The 23,950-nt window shown below is 41.6% G+C and overlaps 1 protein-coding gene across 1 annotated transcript; it reads left to right on the top strand.

Annotated features, from left to right (window-relative positions):
- The first annotated feature begins 923 nt into the window (after nucleotides 1-923).
- On the top strand, nucleotides 924-22,704 carry c4h16orf87 (chromosome 4 C16orf87 homolog). Its single transcript, XM_028015132.1, has 4 exons — nucleotides 924-2,447; nucleotides 4,239-4,338; nucleotides 9,472-9,651; nucleotides 19,252-22,704. The coding sequence occupies exons 1-4, from the start codon at nucleotides 2,382-2,384 to the stop codon at nucleotides 19,368-19,370; spliced, it is 465 nt and encodes a 154-aa protein (XP_027870933.1). The 5' UTR covers nucleotides 924-2,381; the 3' UTR covers nucleotides 19,371-22,704.
- The last annotated feature ends 1,246 nt before the right edge of the window (nucleotides 22,705-23,950 follow it).

The raw sequence follows: 23,950 nt of genomic DNA, 5'->3' as shown, positions 1-23,950 counted from the left end.
GTGTCTTCCTCTTCTGTGTGATGCCATGGTGTTTTAAAGGGTTTTTTGTTTTGCTGTGTGTGGTGGATGCAGTTCCTTGCCATTGGTCCCTTGTACTTGTAACCTCAGCTACTGTGGGTTTTCTTCTGTTTTCTTTTATAGAGAATGATGTTTTTAAGAATATTTTAAAATACAATTTAATAAATCGCTTTGAGAATCCAAGTCCAACTACCTGCATATCTGAACTTGTGTGCCTTTAAAAGAAGGTAATATTCCCAGGGTGGTGTTGTTGAACTACTTATTTCTTTGGGTCCAAAACTGAAGTTGCATAATATTCCCGAGTTCCATCTAGTGTTGCCACACATGCACACCTTAATCATCTTAAAAAAATAATCAAACCTGACGTGTTTTTAGTTAATCTGCTGATCCATGTAAGATAGTGTGGTCAAGGATCCACAAGGTGAACAAAAACAAACAGCACCAGCCACCAGTTTCAGAGTATTCCAATTAATTTTATTTGCTTCTTAACTTTCTGACAACCATCCTCTCTCCTTGAGCTTCCAAAAAAAACACTGTTTTTATAGCCAATTGGCAACACACCTGCACATGAGTGGACCAAGCCACAATTAAACAGGTAAAAAACAAACAAACAAAAAAAAAGAAAGTCTAAACAAGAATAATATTATTAATCTAATGTACAAACTCATCTACATAATGAAATAGTTTGCAAAATAAACCCTGTAATACAAGATAACTCAAAAGTTATTTTAAAGAAAAACAAACAAAGCAATACTATAAAGAAAACCCTCTAATTGGTAGAACCCAGCAAGGTACTCAGTGACATCATCCAGCCATTTAAGCAGGAAATACTGGGCCGGCCCCTCCCATACTACTGACCTGCAGATCTACAAGGGACAACAATGGTAAGTAAAAAGGAACACAAATACCATGAATATACTTTGAAACAAAATAAACAAGTTCAACCAATAGTCCAGAAGTAGTAGCTTTAAACTAAACATATAAATAGATGGAAACTGCAACATAATGCTAACACAAACAAACCCGGGATAGTAAGTGAAGCAAAGTTGCAAACTAATGTTTAAATTTAAGCATTATGACCAGCTACAGAAAGTAAATGTATCAAAAATAAGAATAAGGAACAAGTGGTGAACACAAACTGAACCACTTTGTCACAATCCAACCCAGCTTTTTCTTTTTCAGTGAGAATAAAATTACCCTGCAGATGCATTCCATGTGCTTTGCCACACAGACAAGGAGTTACATCTTTGAGACAAAAACTGAGGAAAGTTATTTACATTCGAGTGAGGTTTTCACACCCTTTTGTGTGTATAATGTCTAGGATAAATGCGGTTCACTTTCATTGTTTACCTTTAGACAACATAGGTAACATAACATTACCTTTAGATGCTCCTTCTTTCCGCTAAGAACAGAAACGTGTCTGTTTTCTGAAAACTAAAGTTTTGTATTGTTGCTAATCATGTTCATGCCTGTACCATGAACACCTTTTATATTGTAATAAACATCAAAAATAATTTGCCATCGATTTCTTTTTCCTGCTTTGTTTTCTTATACCACCAGTTGGCCATCAACAAAGCGTAACCAGTGACAAATGTTGGTGTTCCACTAGTCCACTAGTGTGATGGGCATGTAGGCTCAGCAAGATGGTCGATTTACCCACTATTTGTCTATATTTCCTTGAATGATGTGACCTTTTATTGAACATGCTGGCAATAAAAGAGAATGAAGAAGAAATAAAATGTCATGATTTTGCAGAGATTCTTGCCATGAAACTATCATTGAATAAGGCTGAATGCAAAGTAACAATTATGTTCAAAACATTTGGTGAGAATATTGTGGAATAAAAACAAGAAAAAATGAAAGTATTACTACACTTATAAAAACTATCAGGCACAGGTCAAGATGCTTAAAGTAACTGGAAAACAATGTAAGCTTGTATGATCACTGCATTCTGCTTCCATTTATTTTGTTTCATGGATATTAACTAGAAAAGACGGAGCTTAAAAAGCATTGAACAGGTTGGCAATTGCTATAACTGAAATAAAACGTATACAATTTTTGAAAAACATAAGATTAGAAGGGGAAAAATCAATTGCTTCCTGATAAGTTTCGGTCTCCCTTGTAGTCCAGCAGGTGGCACTACTGCACATTATAGTTGGTATCACATTTGTATTAAGACGCCAGAATAAGAAAAGGAAATTGACCATGGTCCTGGAAGCAGACGAAACCTCAGTCTAAGATAATATTTTTCAACTGTATGGCTGAGTGTTACTGCAGGATCATCAGGTCTGATTCGGTACCGGTCCACGCGACTCAGAGAGGTCTGACTTCGGCTCTTCGTGTCTTTGCGGAACTGAAGGACCATGTCGGCCCACAAAACAAAGAAGGTTAAAATGGCAACTAAATCCTGTCCTGAATGTGACCAACAGGTCAGTTTGTGTACAACAGAATATCTAGTTCTGATTTCTTTCTCAGCCAAAAGCAAGTTCACCAATCCTGGGGTGAAAGAAAAAAATAGAAAATTTCCTCTGGATAGTTACTGTATAATTTTCGAAATTGATAAATCTTGGTAGGTTGTCTGATGTTTACAGTTATAAGAGATTTAAATGCAATTTAATTATGTTGTCTGTTGGAGAGAAATCTGGATCCTCACCCCTTTGGGTTTCCTTACTTGTCCAGATGTTGGTGAGATGCATGCTATGCTTTTATATACAGTGAGTGACACGTTTTTCTATTGTTCATAGCCTTCTGGTTGGCAACAGTACAAATAATGACGCATTTCAGTTGCATTTAAAAAAATGTTACTTCAGAAAATGGATTTTATTTATATGTGCACAGTGTCATTAGTAGAACAGCAGAAATGCCAAAGTGTTGCAATTCTTCTTTTCTCTTTTGTGACTGTACATTTTTATCAACAGTGAACATTTAGTATTTGGCAGATTGTCACACTGGGTTATCCTACGTTATGCCATCAGAGAATGAGAATCAATGATAAAGGTTTTAGAAACTTACCAACTACTGGCTCCAACCAAAGAGTGAACAATAAAGAGTTAATGTGATCCTGTGGTCTCGAGAAAGTCAGATTTTGAGGCTTGACCACACCCACATGCTTTGAAACCACAAAATATATTGACTCTTGATTGCCAATATTTCAAAACAATACGACTCATTTAGAAGTCTCTAATGGAAAACTCTAGAAGGAATATACTCAAATGTGTTGAAAAGAGACAAAAGGTGGTTTTCATCCAAAATTGGCCAACTTCCTCTGGGATAGGGCCAGAGTTCCAAGAGACTTTTTTGTAAGTCTTAAGAAGTTACATGTTTACCAAATTTCATAATCCTAGGTGAAAATATGGTTTGGTGCTGATTGTTTTAATGCTTCTAGCAATAAGGCTAAACCCAACTGCTATTATTATTTTTAGTAATAGCAATAGGGCTCACTATTATTAGAGTGAGCTTAGCCTCACTCTAAGCTCTAGTGATCTAGGAATATTTATGCAAATGCTGCAAAAATATTTGTTTAAATATTTGTTCATGCAACTGTTTAATATTTGGTCAAACATAGACTTTTCCTACTCTCAGAGCGGTCTAGTGTGATGCCAAAATTTGACCACTGATATTTTCTTAGGGACCTGAAAAGAATGAATCAAATGTTTTGTACCTTTGTGATTTTCTTTGTAGGACTTATAAAGACATTTATTGTATTATAACATGCTCAGAAATTCACAATTTATGCAAATTTTCATCCCCCATGCCCTAAGGTAATGCTGACTTAATTTGAAACAGATCAATTGAAACCAAAATTACAAATTCCATCCAAGATGGCTGACTTCATGTTTGTTGTTGAAACTTTTGGGGTAAGTCTTGGGAGGTGTACCAAACAGGATTTTGAAAGTTGCCCCGGCAGTGCTGTTGACCTATTTTTATTCTTCATTCTTTTGCGCAACACATACTGTATGTAAATTTCACTCGTGTATAAAGTTCGGTGAGTTTTTGTATATGTGTGGGCCTCTAAAACGGCAATTCATTTTCAGGAAAACGAATAAATTGATACACTGGACCTTCGCAGCTCTTTCGCTGCTAAGACAAATGTATTTGCAAATTACAGTAAAAATTGTGTACCTGTTTTGCTGGTGGCATATATTTTCAATCCCTCTTGACCGTCATGAAAACATCATTTAATATTAGCATTATATAAAAATCTGCATTTTCTTTTACAGATTCCAGTTGCCTGCAAGTCCTGTCCATGTGGTTATGTATTTATCAGCAGAAAACTTCTAAATGCAAAACTCAGCGAATGTTCTTCACCAGCTATTACAGGTAAGGTTCATCTCACCAAACACATGGCATAAAGTATTCAAACTGGTGGCTGGATATTCAGATTGAGAGCGACGCAGCCTGTCTGTCTATCTCAGCCTAACTTTAGTTAATAGATGAGTATTACTGTAAATCAGAATTGAAGCTTGTGCTGACTTGACCAGTTACTAAGAATAAAGCAGCTTGTAGAATGTATTCGGTTTTATGGTCAAATTAAATTCAGTGTGGAAGATGGAGTTCATCACAGTATCACAAAAGAAACTTTTACTGGTGGAAGGAATTTAAAACAAGTGGTGCTGGGCATATGTAGCCCAGGCTGGAAATGCCCAGAATGGGGAGTGTTTGCAGCCTTACTCGGCATGAGGCTGCAATCAATCTCATGGGGAGTGAGGACAAGATGGGTAGCCATTGAGCAGTTGGTACCTACAGCTTTATTTTGTGCCGTCTGAAGTAAAAGGCGAGCTTGTTAAAAAAATAGCCCATCATGCAGAGGGACTGGACAATCAACTATTGAGAAATTATTGTTATCTGGAAGCGTGGACTCTGTTTAAAAGTCGGCCTTCTGTCACCTGAAGAACATTTCCAGGATTAAAGGACTAATGTCTCAGCCAGATCTAGAGAAACTCATCCATGCGTTCATCTTCAGTCGTATTGATTATTGCAACAGCATCTTCACAGGTCTGTCCAACAAATCAATCAAACAGCTGCAGCTGATCCAGAACGCTGCTGAGTTCTCACTAAAACCAGGAAGATAGAGCACATAACACCAGTTTTAAAGTCCCTCCACTGGCTCCCTGTAGCTCAAAGAATAGACTTTAAAATACTGTTGTTAGTTTACAAATCACTGAACGGCTTAGCACCACAATACATCAAAGATCTGCTGTTGTTGTATCAACCTTCCAGACCTCTCAGGTCTTCTGGTTCTGGTCTGCTCTGCATCCCCAGAACCAGAACCAAACGAGGAGAAGCAGCTTTCAGCATCTATGCATCACAAATTTGGAACAAACTTCCAGAATACTGTAAAACAGCTGAAACACTGACTTCCTTTAAATCTAGACAAAAACCCCACCTGTTTAGGATTGTATTTGAAACATAATCAATTACACATTTAATGATGGAACCTGACTTAATGTCATGGTTTGATTGTTGATTCTATGTTGAAATTGCACAAAAATCCGTGAGGGACGGCGGAGTCCCAGCTCAAAATTCCATGAAAGAGGTGTACGGAGCCTTGTGCCAGAAGCCCATTAAAATGCTGTCTACATCGTTTTAAACTGTGTGATTGTGAGCGTGAGTGGGAATAAAAATAGCAATAGATATTTTGTTCCATATAACACAGTCGGAGTGTAACCGGTAAACCTTTTATGGATGCAAACTCGACTAAAAACCCACCTGTTTAGGATTGTATTTGAAACATAATCAATTACAAATTTATTGATGGAACCTGACTTAATGTCGTGTTTTGATTGTTGATTCTATGTTGCATTGTGTTTCTGTGTTTGATATGATGTAAAGCACTTTGAAATGCCTTGCTGCTGAAATGTGTTATACAAATAAAATTTGATTGATTGATTTAAGTTGTAAGTGAATGGATTTAATTTAACCCAATCCCTATCGTTTGCCTGTAACATATGTAATGCACCAGCTCGAATGGGCTTACTAGAAATTGCATTCGCTACAATCGACCTCATGGGGAGTGAGGCCACAACATCTTTGCCAGCATTAAAACATCTTATACATTCCTCCTGCTTAGACTTTTTTAGGGATGTCATCATCTACAGTCTATAATATCATTAAAAGGTTCAGAGCATCTGGAGAAATCTCTGCAAGTAAGCAGCAAGGCCCACATTGAGTGCCTGCGACAATCAATCCCTCAGACAGCACCCAACATCATTCCGTAACGAATATTTCCACATGTGCTCAGGAACACTTCAGCAAATCATTGTCAGTGAACAGTTTGTTTTTACATCTACAAGTTCTAGTTAAAACTCTAATATGCTAAGCGGAAGTCATATATCAACACACATAGAAATGCTGCTAGCCTGATGAGCTGATGCATCAGCTCCTCTGGGAAAGTGTCCTGGGGTTTGACGAGTTCACACTTCAAATTGTTTTTGGAAATCATGGACGATGTGGCCTCCAGCTCAAAGAGGAAAAGGATTGTCTGGAACACAGGCCATCATCTGTGATGAGGTGTCTTAGTGCCCACAGCATGGGTAACTTGCACATCTGTGCAGACACCATTGTTGCTCCAGTACTGAAAGGTTTTGGAGAAAGATATACTGCTATCCAAGCAACCTTTTTTTCAGGGACGTACTTGCTTATTCCAGCAAGTCCAAGCCACATTTTGCACGTGTTACGACAGCGTGGCTTCATAGTAAGAGTGCCGGTACTAGACTGAAATTGCTAAGATATTGAGGTGTGATCATAGAAGCATCAAATGTTTCCCTGCAAATAGTCAACAGGGTCGCAAGAAACTTGTTGAGAAAAAAAGATGTAAATTAACTACCATTGAAAATGTGTTTCGCATTATAATGCACAAAATACAGCAACAGAGAATCTGGACTGTTGAGCAACTGAATGCAAGCAAGAATGTGAAAGAACTCCCTCTACAAAGCTTCAACCAATAGTATCCTCAGTTTCAACACAGCTTTTGGGTCTTGTTAAAAGAAAAGGTGATGTAACACGGTGGTAAACAAGGCCTTGTCCAAACGTCATTAAAATGTATAGCAGGCATCAAAATCTAAATGAGTGAATATTTGCACAAAAAAAAAAAAAATTTACCTATTTGAAAATGACATATCTTGTAGAATTAGAATTTAGAATTTGTCACTGTACACATGTAAAAGGAGATTAAAGCCAGAAAATGTGGCACAGCAGTTAGCCATGTCTCAGAGATAATAAAAATCTATCCCTAACAGTCCCGAACATTGCGATTTCCAGTGAGTTGTAGTTCCAAATCATCCATTTTATGCACCAGAAATCTGACTTTAGAAAGATACAGGAATCGGTAGAGTTGGCTTGTTTGGTTGTTTTCTCAGCCTTAACATAACACCGAACCTGCGGCCCTGTTTCTGCTTCCTCCTTCTCCTCTGTTTGCGGCATCTCCTAGACCCAACAACAATCCACAGATAGCCTAGTGATCTTGCTATGTCATCTGGGATGTTATGCTTATGATGAAATTCACTTGAAACAGATATCTAATGTTGGTTCCCAATGTGTAATGAATGTTTGGATCAAACATTCTTGTGGATCAAAAAGCGAATAAAAATGACAAAAAAAAGACTTTTGCTGCTGATTCTGATTCCGATCACCCATGAGGGGCCGGTCACTGCTGATCATCTGGATTGGTTGTTAATTTTTCGCTTTAGGTATAAATGCTACTATGTGCTCTGACAAAAATTTAAAAATGATCTGGTAATAAATTAACATAGTTTAGACATGAACATGCAAAATACGTTCAGGCACAATACAGCAGCTATTCTGTCAAAAGGCCAATTGAAAAACCTGCAATTAGTAAAACAATATTTAACAGTAAGGCTCTCAGTATGCTATTATACACGAGTCAAATAAATCTGCCTATATTAAATAATGTCAAGAAAAAAGGAAACATTCATTCAAAGTTAAATGCAGGCTGCATCAAAATAAACAATCCTGAGTTACTAAATCAAAACTTCCTGAGAGCATTGCTAGCTGATTAATGCTGACTCTGATTGGTTGTTTCTGACCGAACTCTGCCTCCTCCCAGCATTCTGCAGACTTCTGCAGAATGCTGGGAGGAGATCGATTTATTTATTTATTTATTTTTCCAGAGATTATCTGCCTCGTGTTAGGGCGTAGTGAAAGTTTTAATACATATGTAAAATCTTATGTTTGTTTAAATTTTATGTTGCAGCTTTAAGCAGATGTTCACTGCCGGGTAGAGCAGAAACGGCGCTCCGTCTGTAAAATATTACTACTCAAGAGCGTAGCGTCGGTTCAACATCAAGAGCAGAAGCAGCGTCTACCACTGCTAGTTTGTTTACTTAAATTATTTTTTGGGTTATTTGCTCCTCTGAGTGAGTGTTGGTAGGTGTGTGCTGCTTTTAATGCAGTCTGATCTCTCCGGATGGCTTTTTTTTTTCTTTCAGTGAGCCTCGATGTAGCCAAACTCCGTCAAGGGTTTGTTTTTTAAATGTTATATTAGACTTGTTGTGTTGATTCATTTTGACGAGGTAATTTTCCGTCGCAACACGCAAACTTCCCCATTTACTCTGTGTTGAAGTTCCACACGACATTGCTTAGGATTTGTTGCTGCCCGTGTTAAGTTGCACAAAATTCGAGACCAAACTTCAGCTTTAAAAGAGAACAAACACAGCTTTAATTAACATTTGCAAATGGAGAAAACATACAAAGCTCACATCTCAGTGAGAATCGGATGAGTTCTGACTTGGGGCTGAACGTCCCCTCATTTACATTAGATACATCACACATTACTTAGTCACACCCCCTGGCTCAAGTGTCAGGTAAAAATCTATACGTTACTTATCTGTAAGTTTCAGTGGAGCAGAGTTGCATACACATTCACAGCTCAACGTAAGGCGTTTCTCCAAGAAGGCCTCTCTGCTGATGGCTAAACAGATACTAGAAACTGAATTTCTACAATCTACGCTTATCACCTTAGCCATGTCTTCACATTTCTAACTGCTGAACACCCTGGTCTTCACTTATTTGAAGAGGGTCAGAAGAGCATACATTCTGTTGAGCTGCAACTGAGTGCAAAACTTTAATAAAAACATCATAAAGTGTACATTCAAATGTATTTAAACTTGTCTACTAAATTTTTCCTTCACACCCGCTTGTGAAGAAAAAAGGACATCAGCTCCACATGTAGGCTGCGAAGTGAGATACAGGTGATTGGTTTGTGTTATCAGCAACACAAGACCGTGATCAGCGATCACCAATCATACACTTTTTCACGGAAATCGGCCGATTATGATCGGTGACTGATCGATTGGCACACCTCTAATAAATACATCACTTCAAAGTGAAAAGCATTCATTTATGTCTCTTCAAGTTTTTAAAAATATAATGTCCTATTAAAATATAAAATTACACTTTTTGTGCATCCTTACTGGTCATGTGTTTTTGTTTCAGACAAACTGGACTTCAAGCGCAGAAGAACAGAGCGCATTCGCAGAGAGAGGATTGGCTCTCCTCTAACCAGTGACTCAGAAAACCACAGAAGATCCCGAGCCAATAGTCAGTCAGATACCATCCGTAGAGGCCGTGGTCGCCCAAAGACTGTGGGCCTGAAGAAACAAGAAGAAGAGAAGGGTAAATCCTTGCAATTAACATCTATCCAGACAAGCAATAGTTTTTATTAGAAAAAACTCAAAAGTTTTGGGTCCAGAGTTTGAGTGACATATCCAAAATTGACAGTTAGCACATTTTAACAAGACTTATTAATAAGCAGAGGTCTATGAATACATAGTGAATATTGTAAAGTTTCAAGAATTATTGAATTCATTTTGAATTTTATGTTTGGCCCAAATTGGGCTAAAGGAGTCACTTGTTTGTGTTGTGAAAAGTTTTGGTGTTGCAAACCAAACTGTTTTTAAATGTTGCAATATTGTTGCAACAAAATGTCTAATGTTTATTGGACATTATTTGGACTAATGAAACGAATGTTTCACTGCTATGGTGATGGCATGTGAACATAGAGTAACGTAATAAGACCAGGGAATTTGGTAAGACCTGTGAGAAAACTAATGTGATAGCAGGCGGCACAATCCGGGATATTTAAGGGAAAATAATACAGGAGTACGACGAGAAATCGGCAGTTTCTCGTCCAAAACAGAAAACTTGACAAGGAAAGTGTTGTTGTCAGTTGCTTATGTGTGTAGCTTGGCCAATACAGATCGCGAGAAAGAAGTGGTTTTGAGTTGTACTTCAACGGTTTTTCCCTTTGCTGTGGAGCACAGCAAGAAATTAATGATATCTACATTTCCAAGTTTTATTGAGTTAATGGAATTATTCTACTGCGGCAGCGCAGCTATGGATGGGATGTAAAAGGAATAGTCCTTTTGCCCTCCAGTATTGTCCCCTTGCGCAAAATTTCCATATGTAAACATTAACGTGCAGGGGGTCTATAATTGTAAAACTGATTATGCTTAAGTCAGTGACTCACCAGCTAAAAACCTCACCGCACATCACTAGTGGTCACTAATGATGAAACAACACAAGTTCAAAGCACTTCAGCACCACGGATACCGATCAGATTATTTTTGATCAATTTCAGCTGAGAGCCTGGAGCAGCTAGCAACTGCTGAAGCTAGGTTTATTGTTGACGTATTGAACAAGGTATGCAGCAGCGCATGTTGAAGCGGATATGTAGTGATTTGTGCACCGCCACCTCTGGATTTTTGTAACTGGGAGCTGATCACGCGCACCGCCATTCACACAAACTGGATAATCTGGAAGATGCTCTTGCAGGTGGCTCCAATGTAGGCCTTAACTACAAACGCCATACTGCTCTCTTGGCTCCATTGCACTCAACGTGAATGTCAGGTTCAAACAACCTAAAATATTCAAACACCACACAAATAGGAGAAAGAGTTTAGATTTACATTTTAAAGCTGACAAAGAAGCTGACATATACCTGTATATATATATATATATATATATATATATATATACAGTACAGACCAAATGTTTGGACACACCTTTTAATTCAATGAGTTTCCTTTATTTTCATGACTATTGACATTGTAGATTCACACTGAAGGCATCAAAACTATGAATAACACATGTGGAAATATGCACTAAACAAAAAAGTGTAAAACAACTGAAAATACCCCTTATATTCTAGTTTCTTCTAAGTAGCAACCTTTTGCTGTGATTACTGCTTTGCACACACTCTGCATTTTCTTTATGAGCTTCAAGAGGTAGTCACCTGAAATGGTTTTCACTTCATAGGTGTGCCCTGTCAGGTTAATAATTGGGATTTCTTGCCTTATAAATAGTCATGAAAATAAAGAAAACCCATTGAATTAGAAGGTGTGTCCAAACTTTTGGTCTGTACTCTCTCTCTCTCTCTCTCTCTCTCTCTCTCTATATATATATATATATATATATAAAATAAATTCCCTTCTCACCCACCGCGGGTGGTTCTTATCCACTGAGCTCGGGACCTCTACCAGAGGCCTGGGAGCTTGAGGGTTCTGCGCAGTATCTTGGCTGTGCCAAGGACTGCACATTTCTGGACTGAGATGTCTGATGTTGTTCCTGGGATCTGTTGTAGCCATTGGTCCAGTTTGGGGGTGACTGCCCCGAGGGCCCCGATGACCACAGGCACCACTGTGTATCTTCACCTTCCAGGCCCTTTCCAGTTCCTCCCTGAGGCCCTGGTATTTCTCTAGTTTCTCGTGCTCCTTTTTCCTGATGTTGCAGTCGCTTGGTATTGCTACATCTACCACAACGGCTTTCCTCTGTTGTTTATCCACTACGACAATGTCTGATTGGTTCGCCATTACCATTTTGTCTGTCTGGATCTGGAAGTCCCACAGGATCTTAGCTCTGGCGTTCTCCGTCACCTTTGGGGGTGTTTCCCACTTTGATCTCGGGGTTTCCAGTCCATATTCTGCACAGATGTTTCTGTACACTATGCCTGCAACTTGGTTATGTTGTTCCATGTACGCTTTCCCTGCCAGTATTTTGCACCCTGCTGTTATGTGCTGGACTGTCTCAGGGGCCTCTTTGCACAACCTACACCTTGGGTCTTGTCTGGTGTGGTAGATCTGGGCCTCTATTGCTCTGGTGTTTAGGGCCTGTTCCTGGGCGGCCAGGATGAGGGCCTCTGTGCTGTCCTTGAGTCCAGCTTTTTCCAGCCATTGGTAGGATTTACTAATATCAGCCACTTGGGTTATTTGCTGGTGGTACATCCCATGTAGGGGCTTGTCCTCCCATGATGGTATCTCTGGCACCTCAACCTCCGTTCCCTGTTGTCTGAGATATTCACTGAGCACATTGTCTGTTGAGGCTTTGTCCCTGATGTATTTATGGATCTTAGTTGTTTCGTCCTGGACTGTGGTTCTCATACTCACTAGTCCTCTGCCTCCTTCCTTGTGGCTCGTGTACAGTCTCAGGGTGCTGGATTTGGGATGGAACCCTCCATGCATTGTTAGTAGTTTTCTAGTCTTAATATCCGTGGCTTTTATCTCCTCCTTTGGCCAGCTAATTATTCCAGCAGGGTATCTGATTACTGGCAGGGCATAGCTGTTTATCGCACGGATTTTGTTCTTGCCATTGAGCTGGCTTCTCAGGACTTGCCTTATTCATTGGAGGTATTTAGCTGTGGCTCCTTTCCTTGTGACCTCATCGAGGTTGCCATTTGCTTGTGGTATACCTAGGTACTTGTAACTGTCCTCTATGTCTGCTGTTGTTCCTTCTGGGAGTGAGACACCTTCTGTGTGGATGACCTTCCCCCTCTTGGTGATCAGCCGACCACACTTCTCTAGTCCGAATGACATCCCAATGTCCGTGCTGTGGATCCTGGTGGTGTGTATATATATATATATATATATATATATATATATACACTGCTCAAAAATATAAAGGGAACACTTAAACAACACAATATAACTCCAAGTAAATCAAACTTCTGTGAAATCAAACTGTCCACTTAGGAAGCAACACTGATTGACAATCAATTTCACCTGCTGTTGTGCAAATGGAATAGACAACAGGTGGAAATTATTGGCAATTAGCAAGACACACTCAATAAAGCAGTGGTTCTGCAGTTGGGACCACAGACCACTTCTCAGTACCTATGCTGTCTGGCTGATGTTTTGGTCAGTTTTGAATGTTGGTGGTGCTTTCACACTCGTGGTAGCATGAGATGGACTCCACAACCCACACAAGTGGCTCAGGTAGTGCAGCTCATCCAGGATGGCACATCAATGCGAGCTGTGGCAAGAAGGTTTGCTGTGTCTGTCAGCGTAGTGTCCAGAGGCTGGAGGCGCTACCAGGAGACAGGCCAGTACACCAGGAGACGTGGAGGAGGCCGTAGGAGGGCAACAACCCAGCAGCAGGACCGCTACCTCCGTTTTTGTGCAAGAAGGAACAGGAGGAGCACTGCCAGAGCCCTGCAAAATGACCTCCAGCAGGCCACAAATGTGCATGTGTCTGCACAAACGGTTAGAAGCCGACTCCATGAGGATGGTATGAGGGCCCGACGTCCACAGATGGGGGTTGTGCTCACAGCCCAACACCGTGCAGGATGCTTGGCATTTGCCAGAGAACACCAGGATTGGCAAATTCGCCACTGGCGCCTTGTGCTCTTCACAGATGAAAGCAGGTTCACACTGAGCACATGTGACAGACGTGACAGAGTCTGGAGACGCCGTGGAGAGCGGTCTGCTGCCTGCAACATCCTTCAGCATGACTGGTTTGGCAGTGGGTTAGTAATGGTGTGGGGTGGCATTTCTTTGGAGGGCCGCACAGCCCTCCATGTGCTCACCAGAGGTAGCCTGACTGCCATTAGGTACCGAGATGAGATCCTCAGACCCCTTGTGAGACCATATGCTGGTGCGGTTGGCCCCTCCTAATGCAGGACAATGCTAGACCTCATGTGGCTGGAGTGTGTCAGCAGTTCCTGCAAGATGAAGGCATTGAAGCTATGGACTGGCCGGCCCGTTCCCCAGACCTGAATCCGATTGAGCACATCTGGGACATCATGTCTCGCTCCATCCACCGTCACGTTGCACCACAGACTGTCCAGGAGTTGGCGGATGCTTTAGTCCAGGTCTGGGAGGAGATCCCTCAGGAGACCATCCGCCACCTCATCAGGAGCATGCCCAGGCATTGTAGGGAGGTCATTCAGGCACGTGGAGGCCACACACAATACTGAGCCTCATTTTGACTTGTTTTAAGGACATTACATTAAAGTTGGATCAGCGTGTAGTGTTATTTCACTTTAATTTTGTGTGTGGCTCCAAATCCAGGCCTCCATTGGTTAATAAATTTGATTTCCATTGATGATTTTTGTGTGATTTTGTTGTCAGCACATTCAACTTTGTACAGAACAAAGTATTCAATGAGAATATTTCTTTCATTCAGATCTAGGATGTGTTATTTGAGTGTTCCCTTTATTTTTTTGAGCAGTATATATATATATATATATATATATATATATGTATAGGAGGAGGAGCATGCTCCCATAGAATGGCAGCCAGTGTAGTTAGTGAGAGGTTGTGCAATCCAAGGTGAGGCTCAACTTGCTGCTGCCTCACCAGCTGCGATTTCAAGCATTTGAATGGAAAATTGTGAAAATTCTGTGATATTGAAGAAAAAAATAATCAACCTGAAAAATAGGGTGGCAGCCCAAGGAGAGGGCTGCCACCCATCATGGTTTAGGAGTTTGAGTGCCCCAATGATCCTAGGTGCTATGCTGTGTGGGGCTTTATGCCCCTGGTAGGGTCACCCAAAGCAGACAGGTACTAGGTGAGGGACAAGACAAGGCGCCGCCCGAAGACCCCGATGATGAATAAAAACAATGGACTTCGAGTTCCCTCGCCCAGACACGGGTCACTGGGGCCCCACTCTGGAGCTAGGCCTGGAGGGGGGGCACGATGGCGAGTGCCTGGTGGCTGGGCTTTTACCCATGGAGCCCGGCCGGGCTCAGCCCAAAGAGGAAATGTGGGTCCCCCTCCCATCGGCCCACCACTTATGAGAGGGGCCAACTGGGTCGGGTGCAATGTGAGATGGGTGGTGGCCGAGGGAGGGGGCCCTGGCGGTCCAATCCTCGGTTGCAGAAGCTGGCTCTTGGGACATGGAATGTCACCTCTCTGGTGAGGAAGGAGCCGGAGCTAGTGTGGGAGGTTGAGAGGTTCTGGCTAGAAATAGTTGGTCTTGCCTCAACGCATGGCTCTGGTTCTGGAACCAGTCTCCTTGAGAGGGGCTGGTCATACTTCCACTCTGGAGTTGCCCACGGTGAGAGGTGTCAGGCAGGAGTGGGCATACTTGTTGCTCCCCATCTCAACGCCTGTACGTTGGGGTTTACCCCGGTGAACGAGAGGGTAACCTCCCTCCGCCTACGGGTGGGGGGACGGGTCCTGACTGTCGTTTGTGCTTACGGGCCGAACGACAGTTCAGATTACCCACCCTTTTTGGAGTCCTTAGAGGTAGTTATGCTGCTCTCGTGATGTGTTGCTCTTACAAAGCTAGACAGCTTGAGTTGAAAATAATCCAGTCCTTGATAGTTTTCTTGTTTTATTTTGCAACTCTTTGCTGGTTTGTTTTTCTTTTCTTTTCCTTTATTTTATTTTAGTTTGTAAAACTGTAACAAAACACAAAAGTATACATCAGCTACAGATACAGAAAACAACTAGGCAAACACGTGACTCCCATTTCTCTCCAATTAGCTAACGATGTAGCTTTAAATATTGGTTGGGAAACGTAAAACTTTTCTACAAAATATTACAAAATGCCGGAATAACGATTAATAAAATGAACTTACAGACAAATAGTGTCCAAGGAACAAACGTGTCTGAAGGACAGACGAAGACACCAACCGTACAGCTGGACGAGTTCTGCTTGACTGACCAAATTAAATATGTAAACAATGTCCACTAGGTGTCAGTAAGGGTCCATAGTTTAACTTAAAATTTACCCACCAAATACTTAACAAAACATAATGATGGAGTCAGCACAGTAGTACTGGAGAGTGTAGTACTGGACTCCCTTGTTCTGCTGGGGGACTTCAACGCTCACATGGGCAATGACAGTGAGACCTGGAGGGGCATGGTTGGGAGGAACCCCCCCACCCCTCGATCTGAACTCGAGTGGTGTTCTGTTGTTGGACTTCTGTGCTCGTCACGGATTGTCCATAACGAACACCATGTTCAAGCATAAGGGTGTCCACACGTGCATTTGGCACCAAGACACCCTAGGCCCCAGTTCGATGATCGACTTTGTCATTGTTTCATTAGATCTGCGTAGGCCAAACGTGTTGTGAGGGTCTGCTGGGAACGTCTGGCGGAATTCCCTGTGAGACGGAGCTTTAACTCCCATCTCCGGCAGAACTTTGAACACGTTCCGGGGGAGGTGGGGGACATTGAGTCTGAGTGGACCATGTTCTGTGCCTCCATTGTCGAGGCGGCTTATCAGAGATGTGGCCGCAAGGTTGTCGGTGCCTGTCGCGGCGGCAATCCTCGAGCCTGTTGGTGGACACTTTCGGTAAGGTATGCTGTCAGGCTGAAGAAGGAGTCCTATCGGGCCTCTGGTCCACCATCCGGAGTCTCGGGGGGGGGGGGGGGGGGGGGGGGTGCAAAAGCAGTACAGCACCAACACTGTTTATAGTGGGGATGGTGTGCTGCTGACTTCAACTCGGGACGTTGTGGGCCAGTGGGCAGAATACTTCGAAGACCTCCTCAATCCCACCAACATGCCTTCCATTGAGGAAGCTGAGCCTGGGGACGAGGTCGCCGAGGTGGTTAAAAAGCTCCTCGGTGGCAAGGCCCCGGGGGTGGATGAGATCCGCCCAGAGTTCCTTATGGCTCTGGATGTTGTAGGGTTGTGTTGGCTGACACGACTCTGCAATATCGCATGGACATCGGGGGCAGTTACCCTGGATTGGTAGACTGGTGTGGTGGTCCCCCTGTTCAAAAAGGGGGATTGGAGGGTGTGCTCCAATTATAGGGTAGTCACACTCTTAAGCCTCCCTGGCAAGGTGTATTCAGGGTTCTTGGCGAGGAGGGTCTGTCGGATAGTCAAACCTCGGATTCAGGAAGAGCAGTGTGGTTTTTGTCCTGGTCATGGACTGGACAGCTCTACACCCTCAGCAGGGTCCTGGAGGGTGCGTGGGAGTTCGCCCAACCAGTCTACATGTGTTTTTTGGACTTGGAGAAGGCATTCACCAGTTTTAAAGTCCCTCCACTGGCTCCCTGTAGCTCAAAGAATAGACTTTAAAATACTGTTGTTAGTTTATAAATCACTGAACGGCTTAGCACCACAATACATTAAAGATATGCTTTTATTGTATCAACCTTCCAGACCTCTCAGGTCTTCCGGTTCTGGTCTGCTCTGCATCCCCAGAACCAGAACCAAACGAGGAGAAGCAGCTTTCAGCATCTATGCACCACAAATTTGGAACAAACTTCCAGAAAACTGTAAAACAGCTGAAACACTGACTTCTTTTAAATCTCAACTGAAAACCCACCTGTTTAGAATTGTATTTGAAATGTAATCAATTACAAATTTATTGATGTAACTTGACTTAATGATTGATTCTATATTGCATTGTGACTCTGTGTTTGTTATGATGTAAAGCACTTTGAAATGCCTTGCTGCTGAAATGTGCTATACAAATAAAATTTGATTGATTGATTCGACTGTGTCCCTCCGGGAGCCCTTTGGGGGTTCTCTGGGAGTATGGGGTACCGGGTCCTTTGATACGGGCTGCCAGGGCCCTGTATAACCAGTGTCAGAGTCTGATCCGCATTGCCGGCAGTAAGTCGGGCTCGTTTCCGGTGAGAGTTGGACTCCACCAAGGCTGCCCTTTGTCACCTATTCTGTTCATTGTTTTTATGGACAGAATTTCTAGGACCAGCCAAGGTGTTGAGGGGATCCGTTTTGGTGGCCTTAGGATCACATCTCTGCCTTTTGCGGATGATGTGGTCCTATTGGCTGCAGCTCTCGCTGGAGCGGTTCGCAGCTGAGTGTGAAGTGGCCGGGATGAGGATCAGTGCCTCCAAATCCGAGGCCATGGTCTTGAGCCAGAAAAGGGTAGAATGCCTTCTCCGGGTCGGGTCATGGGGGTGTCCTGCCCCAAGTGGAGGAGTTCAAGTATCTCGGGATCTTGTTCACGAATGAGGGAAGAAGGGAGCGGGAGATCGACAGGCAGATTGACGCAGCGTCTACCGTCAAGCGGGCGCTGTACTGGTCCGTCATGGTGAAGAGAGAGCTGAGCCAAAATGCAAAGCTCTCGATTTACGGTTAGTCTCGATTAGTCCATCTACGGTCCCACCCTCATCTATGGTCATGAGCTTTGGGTCATGACGACAAGAACGAGATCGCGGATACAAGCGGCCGAAATGGGTTTTCTCCGTAGGGTGTCTGGGCTCTCCCTTAGAGACAGGGGGAGAAGCTCAGTCATCCGGGAGGGAGTCAGAGTAAAGCCGCTGCTCCTTCTCATCGAGAGGAGCCAGTTGAGGTGGCTCGGGCATCTGGTCAGGATGCCTCCTGGACTTTTCCCTGGTGAGGTGTTCCGGGCATGTCCCACTGGGAGGAGGCCCCGGGGAAGACCCAGGACACGCTGGAGGGACTATGTCTCTTGGCTGGCCTGGGAACACCTTGGGATTCCCCCGGAGGAGCTGGAACAGGTGGCTGGGGAGAGGGAAGTCTGGGCTTCCCTTCTGAAGCTGCTACTCCGGCAACCCTACCCTGGATAAGCGTAAGAAAATGGATGGATGGACGGATGGATGAAAAATACATACTTCATAGTACAAACCACAGGGTGAAAATAGCTATATAAATTATTTTATCATTTTAGATTATTTTTCCATGATGACAGGTGAGGCTCTGCTGCCTCACCTGCCTCCCCTGACCGCATGTCACACTGATATATATATATATGTACTGTATATGTACACTGCTCAAAAAAATAAAGGGAACACTTAAACAGGTGTTTAACACTTAAAGTGTTCCCTTTATTTTTTTGAGCAGTATATATATGAAATGGTATGTCAAGTGAAAATACTGCTTTTTCTGTGGTGGCCCCAGTGACCTAGAATTTGACTGATCTAAGAAAGTTTCCTTTTTTGTCTTGTTTCTAGTCTGCATTTGTCCCTAAAATTATATAGCTGTCATGAGTTAATTTAAATCTTAGAATCTTGTATATTAAAAATATTTTAATATGTTGTGTTTTTGTATTCACAGAAAAACAAGAAAAGGAAGTGGACGTATATGCCAGTCTTTCTGATGAAAAGGCATTTGTCTTTTCTGTGGCCTTGGCTGAGATCAACCGCAAGATCCTGAGTCAGAGACTTATTCTATAGATTAAGACCAAAGAGTAGATCAGAAGAAGAGTTGACTTAGGCTTGAGTCACATTGAAGTCGTCTTTAAATAGTGGATACTTGAGTTGGGATGAAATGGGCAAGACTCGACTTAAACTTATCACAAAGGTTTGACCCTTGACAATGACTTAAAAAATTACTTCTGAAAATCTCTGGACCTTCATAGTTGCGAAAATCATTTTACAGGTCATAATGGCTTGTGAAATAACCAAAGACTGCACACCTGGCTGGAGTACATGCTTCTCCTGCAAAAGGGATCTTCAAAAAATAAACAGAGTTAGATTTTTCTTTTATGGACAACAGTATATATGTGGTTTAAATATGAATGTTGTAATGGCTTTGATTATTGTTTATATGCTAGTAGTAAAGGACCATAACCTCTCATTTGCTGAATTTTATATCTATTTCTATATAAAACATTTTTTGTTGAAAATCAGATGCTCAGTAGTGTTAATTTGAGTATAGAACACAAAAGAAAGTGTATGTTTGGCTCTGGTATAGATTAGTGACTTGAAAATATTATGAATACAAAGCTTCAGTTGTAATGTAATTGAAATGAATCACAGAATATATGTTTGAACAAACATTGTTTTTTTTATCATAACTGTATTTTTCATGCATAAAACGTATTTTAAAAAACCTGTCTGCAAAGTCCTACTGACTGCAAGCCAGAAAAGTAGGCCTCCTTACACCTGGATCTTCCCCTAGGTTTCTTCCCGGTGGGACGTGCCCGGAACACCTCTCCAGTTAGGTGTCCAGGAGGCATCCTGACCAGATGCCCAAGCCACCTCAACTGGCTCCTCTTGATGTGAAGGAGCAGTGGCTCTACTTTGAGTCCCTCCCGGATGACTGAGCTTCTCACCCTATCTCTAAGGGAGAGCCTACTGAGAAAACTCATTTCTGCCACTTGTATTCGTGACCTCGTTCTTTCGGTCAAGACCCAAAGCTCATGGCATAGATTAGGGTAGGAATAGTAGAGTAGATCGACGGGTAAATCAAGAGCTTTGCTTTTTAACTCAGCTCTCTCTCCATCATGACAGACTGGTACAGTGCCCACTTCACTGCAGATGCTGTGTCAATCCATTTATCAATCTCCCTCTCCATTTTTCCCTCATTCTTGAACAAGATCCCGAGTCACTTAAAATCTTCCAGTTGGGGCAGGACATCCTCCCTAACCTGAAGAAAGCACTCTACCTTTTTCTGGCTCAAGATCATGGCCTCTGATGTGGAGACACTGAACCTCATCCCAGCCTCTTCACACTCGGCTGCAAACTGCTCGAGTGAAAGCTTTAGGTCACGGTCTGATGAAGCCAGCAACATAATCTGCAAAAAGCAGATACATGATCCAAAGGCCACCAAAATAAACACCTTGGCTGGTCCTAGAAATTTTGTCCATCAAAGTAATGTACAGAATCACTGACAAAGGGAAGCTTTGGCAGAGAAAACTCTCACTGGAAACGAGCCTGACTGAAGGCATGTTTTTGGCAATGCGGACCAGTTTCTGACACTGATCATACAGGGCCTAACAGCCCGTCTCAAAGGGCCCAATTCCCCATACTCCTGGAGTAACCTCACAGGATTCACCGAGAGACACAGTCGAACACCTTCTCCAAGTCCACAAAACACATGTAGACTGGATGGGCGAACTCTCATGCACCCTCCAGGAATCTGCTGATGGTGTAGAGTTGGTCCAGTGTTCCACGAAGAAGACGAAAACCACACTGCTCTTTCTGAATCCGAGATTCGACTGTCCGATGGACCCTCCTCTCTCAGACCCCTGAATAGACCTTACCATGGAGGCTTAGAGGAAACCATGATTAGTTATAAAAATAGACCTTATTTGGGAAATATTTATTTTAGGTGTAAAAACAATGCAGTAATAATACTGTAGGTTATTTAGTTTTTATAAATTTTAATAAAATATTTTCACAACAATGTTGCTATGTTGTTCACTCTGCAATGCATTCAGGGTAAATAACGTGTAACGGTCCAACTGCCTGGCTCCTCCAGCCTAAACAGGGATGAGTAACGTTATTAAGCCTTTTTAATTTGAACTGGAGCACTTTGAAATTGATCTAAATATAGAAATCAGAAGAGGTAACGAAGATGAGGATGGCCAAACAGAGGAAGAGGACAGAGTTAGCCGTAGGAGCTTTTGTTTGCTGCTGCTACTGCCTTCAGCTTCGTAAATTAAACAATGAATGACATGTGCAGTTTGTGACTGCGGTAAAGCTAGCCGCCTCTTCGAAAATGACAGTAAAGCCAGCCCGCACTCGATTTTCACGTACGACACGGCACAAGACGTTACGGTTCCCCAATTTACCAGCTCCTTTCAGATTAAAAGCTCACATTCGGTTCATGTTTGATCTACTGCAAGTAGATTTCCAGGGGCTTCATGTTTAAACTTTGTTTTTATGCAGTTGCAAACAGAAATAACGTATCGAAAATAATTGGGGACATTAAGCAATGCTGAAAACTTTCTGTTTGCGGCGACTTCTCTAACTTCTGGGTGGCAGAGGGACAACTCTAGAACAAAACCAGCAAATGCCAACCCGATCTGATGTACTGTATAATGTCAAAATAAAAGCCTATTAAAATGAGACGTTTTTATTTTTCCCTCCTAAGTTGCAGTGCTTTTATTTTGAAATGAAACATCAGATCGGGTTGACATGTACTGGTTGTGTTCTAGAGGTGTTCCTCTGCCATCCAGAAGTGACAGAAGTCACTGGAAACAGAGTTTTTCAGCAATGTGCATGTCAACTTTGGTAAAACTAAAATTTTAAATGTGTTTTTTTTTTTAAGGCTTTTATTTTGAAATTAAACATCAGATGTGGATGACATTTGCTGGCTGTGTTCTAGAGGTGTCCCTCTGCCACCCAGAAGTGAGAGAAGTCACTGGAAACACAGAGTTTTTCAGCAATAAGCACGGTAACTTAGGGGGAAAGAGTAAAAATGTGCTCTTTTAATAACCTTTTACTTTGAAATTAAACATCAGATTGGGTCGACATTCGCTGGTTCTGTTCCAGAGTTGTCCCTCTGCCACCCAGAAGTTAAAGAAGTCGCTGCAAACAGAGAGTTTTCAGCATTGATTAATGCCCCCAATTATTTCCGATACATTATTTCTTCTTGCAACTGCATAAATACAAAGTCTAAATATGAAGCCGCTGGAAATCTAGTAGCGGTAGATCTCTTGCTTCTGGCACTGCGCTCTCCTTTCTTCTTGTGGCTTTGGTTTCTGATGATTATGTTGAGCTGTTGGTGTGATTTTATGCACTTGATTGTTTGAATAAAATTCTGGTTGATTGTGAAGTTGAACAGTGATTGTTGTCTTTATGGTTTCACTTTTACACACAGCATCAACGGACCTGGGGAGACGTGATAACAACGAGTAACGGGTAGTTACTATATCTTGTTTTCTCAACACTACCATTCGTATCGCTGACCACAACAGCTTATCGCTGATGATAGAATTTTGTTTTTTAAGCTTTTTTTTTTAAAAAAAAAAAACAACTTTATTTACAATTTACGTACTAGTTTGAGTTAAATATCAAGAATTTACTACAAATAAATGTCAGATGTATCAGTCATGAGACTTTTAATTCGGTATTTAAAAATAACTCAGTAAAATGTAACCCCAGAGGGTTTTTGTTGTGGTTGTTGTTAGCTTGATTTAAAAGCTGTTATTTACAATTTACCTACTATTTTTGAGTATGATGTCAATGATTTACTCCAAATAAATTTAAGAAGAATGAGGATGGCTTTTCTTTTGGGATTGCATGCCAAACGCTTCTGTAAACGTTTCAATATTTTTGATTAAAATAATAAAAATAAAAACAGATCCCAGTAAAAATCCAAGAAGAAGAAGCTGACGTCATCACATGCGACACACAGAGAAGGACCTGTTTTTTTAAAATTATTATTATTAAACACTTTGAACAATTGTACAAGTTCACGTGGCATGTACATACATGAAGAAATAAAGTCTTACAGTCTTAAGGCACACATATAATTATAAGACAACAATAAAAGAGTAAAATAAAAATATAAATAAATAAAATTTTTAAGACATCAAACAGAGGGATAGCAGAACGACAAAAACAAACAGAAAAAGACAAAGTGGCATTAGTTCTCAAATAAATTCAGATCATTATAGGCGTCCAAGAGCTGTATTCCATGCTTGTTTTTCATCAGTTTCAAGGTTCTGAAGTGATTGTCTATTCGAAGGTTTTTAAAGGCTGAAAAGTCAAAGGATCAGCAGGTTGTTAAGAATGAGGTCGGTTCTTCTGTCTCTGTGGGTTTTTCCAAATATTATATCCTCTCTTTTTAAGGGATGATGTAGGGAAAGTTTTGTTGAGATCCAGTCCTGAAAGTTTCTCCAAAATGTTCCAGTTTGCACACAATAGAAAAAGAGATGATCTGTTGTTTCAGTGTTGTTGTCATAAAAGATCCAGCTGTTGGTATCAAAGTTGAATCTTTGTCTTAATAATTCCCTGGATGGAAAAATGTTATTGAGAATTTTAAATTTAAATTCTTTAGCTTTAGAAATTAGAGGGTATTTAAG

Source organism: Xiphophorus couchianus, chromosome 4, assembly GCF_001444195.1.
Source record: "Xiphophorus couchianus chromosome 4, X_couchianus-1.0, whole genome shotgun sequence".
Classification (NCBI taxonomy): domain Eukaryota; kingdom Metazoa; phylum Chordata; class Actinopteri; order Cyprinodontiformes; family Poeciliidae; genus Xiphophorus; species Xiphophorus couchianus.
This window is presented reverse-complemented; position numbering and strand designations above follow the sequence as displayed.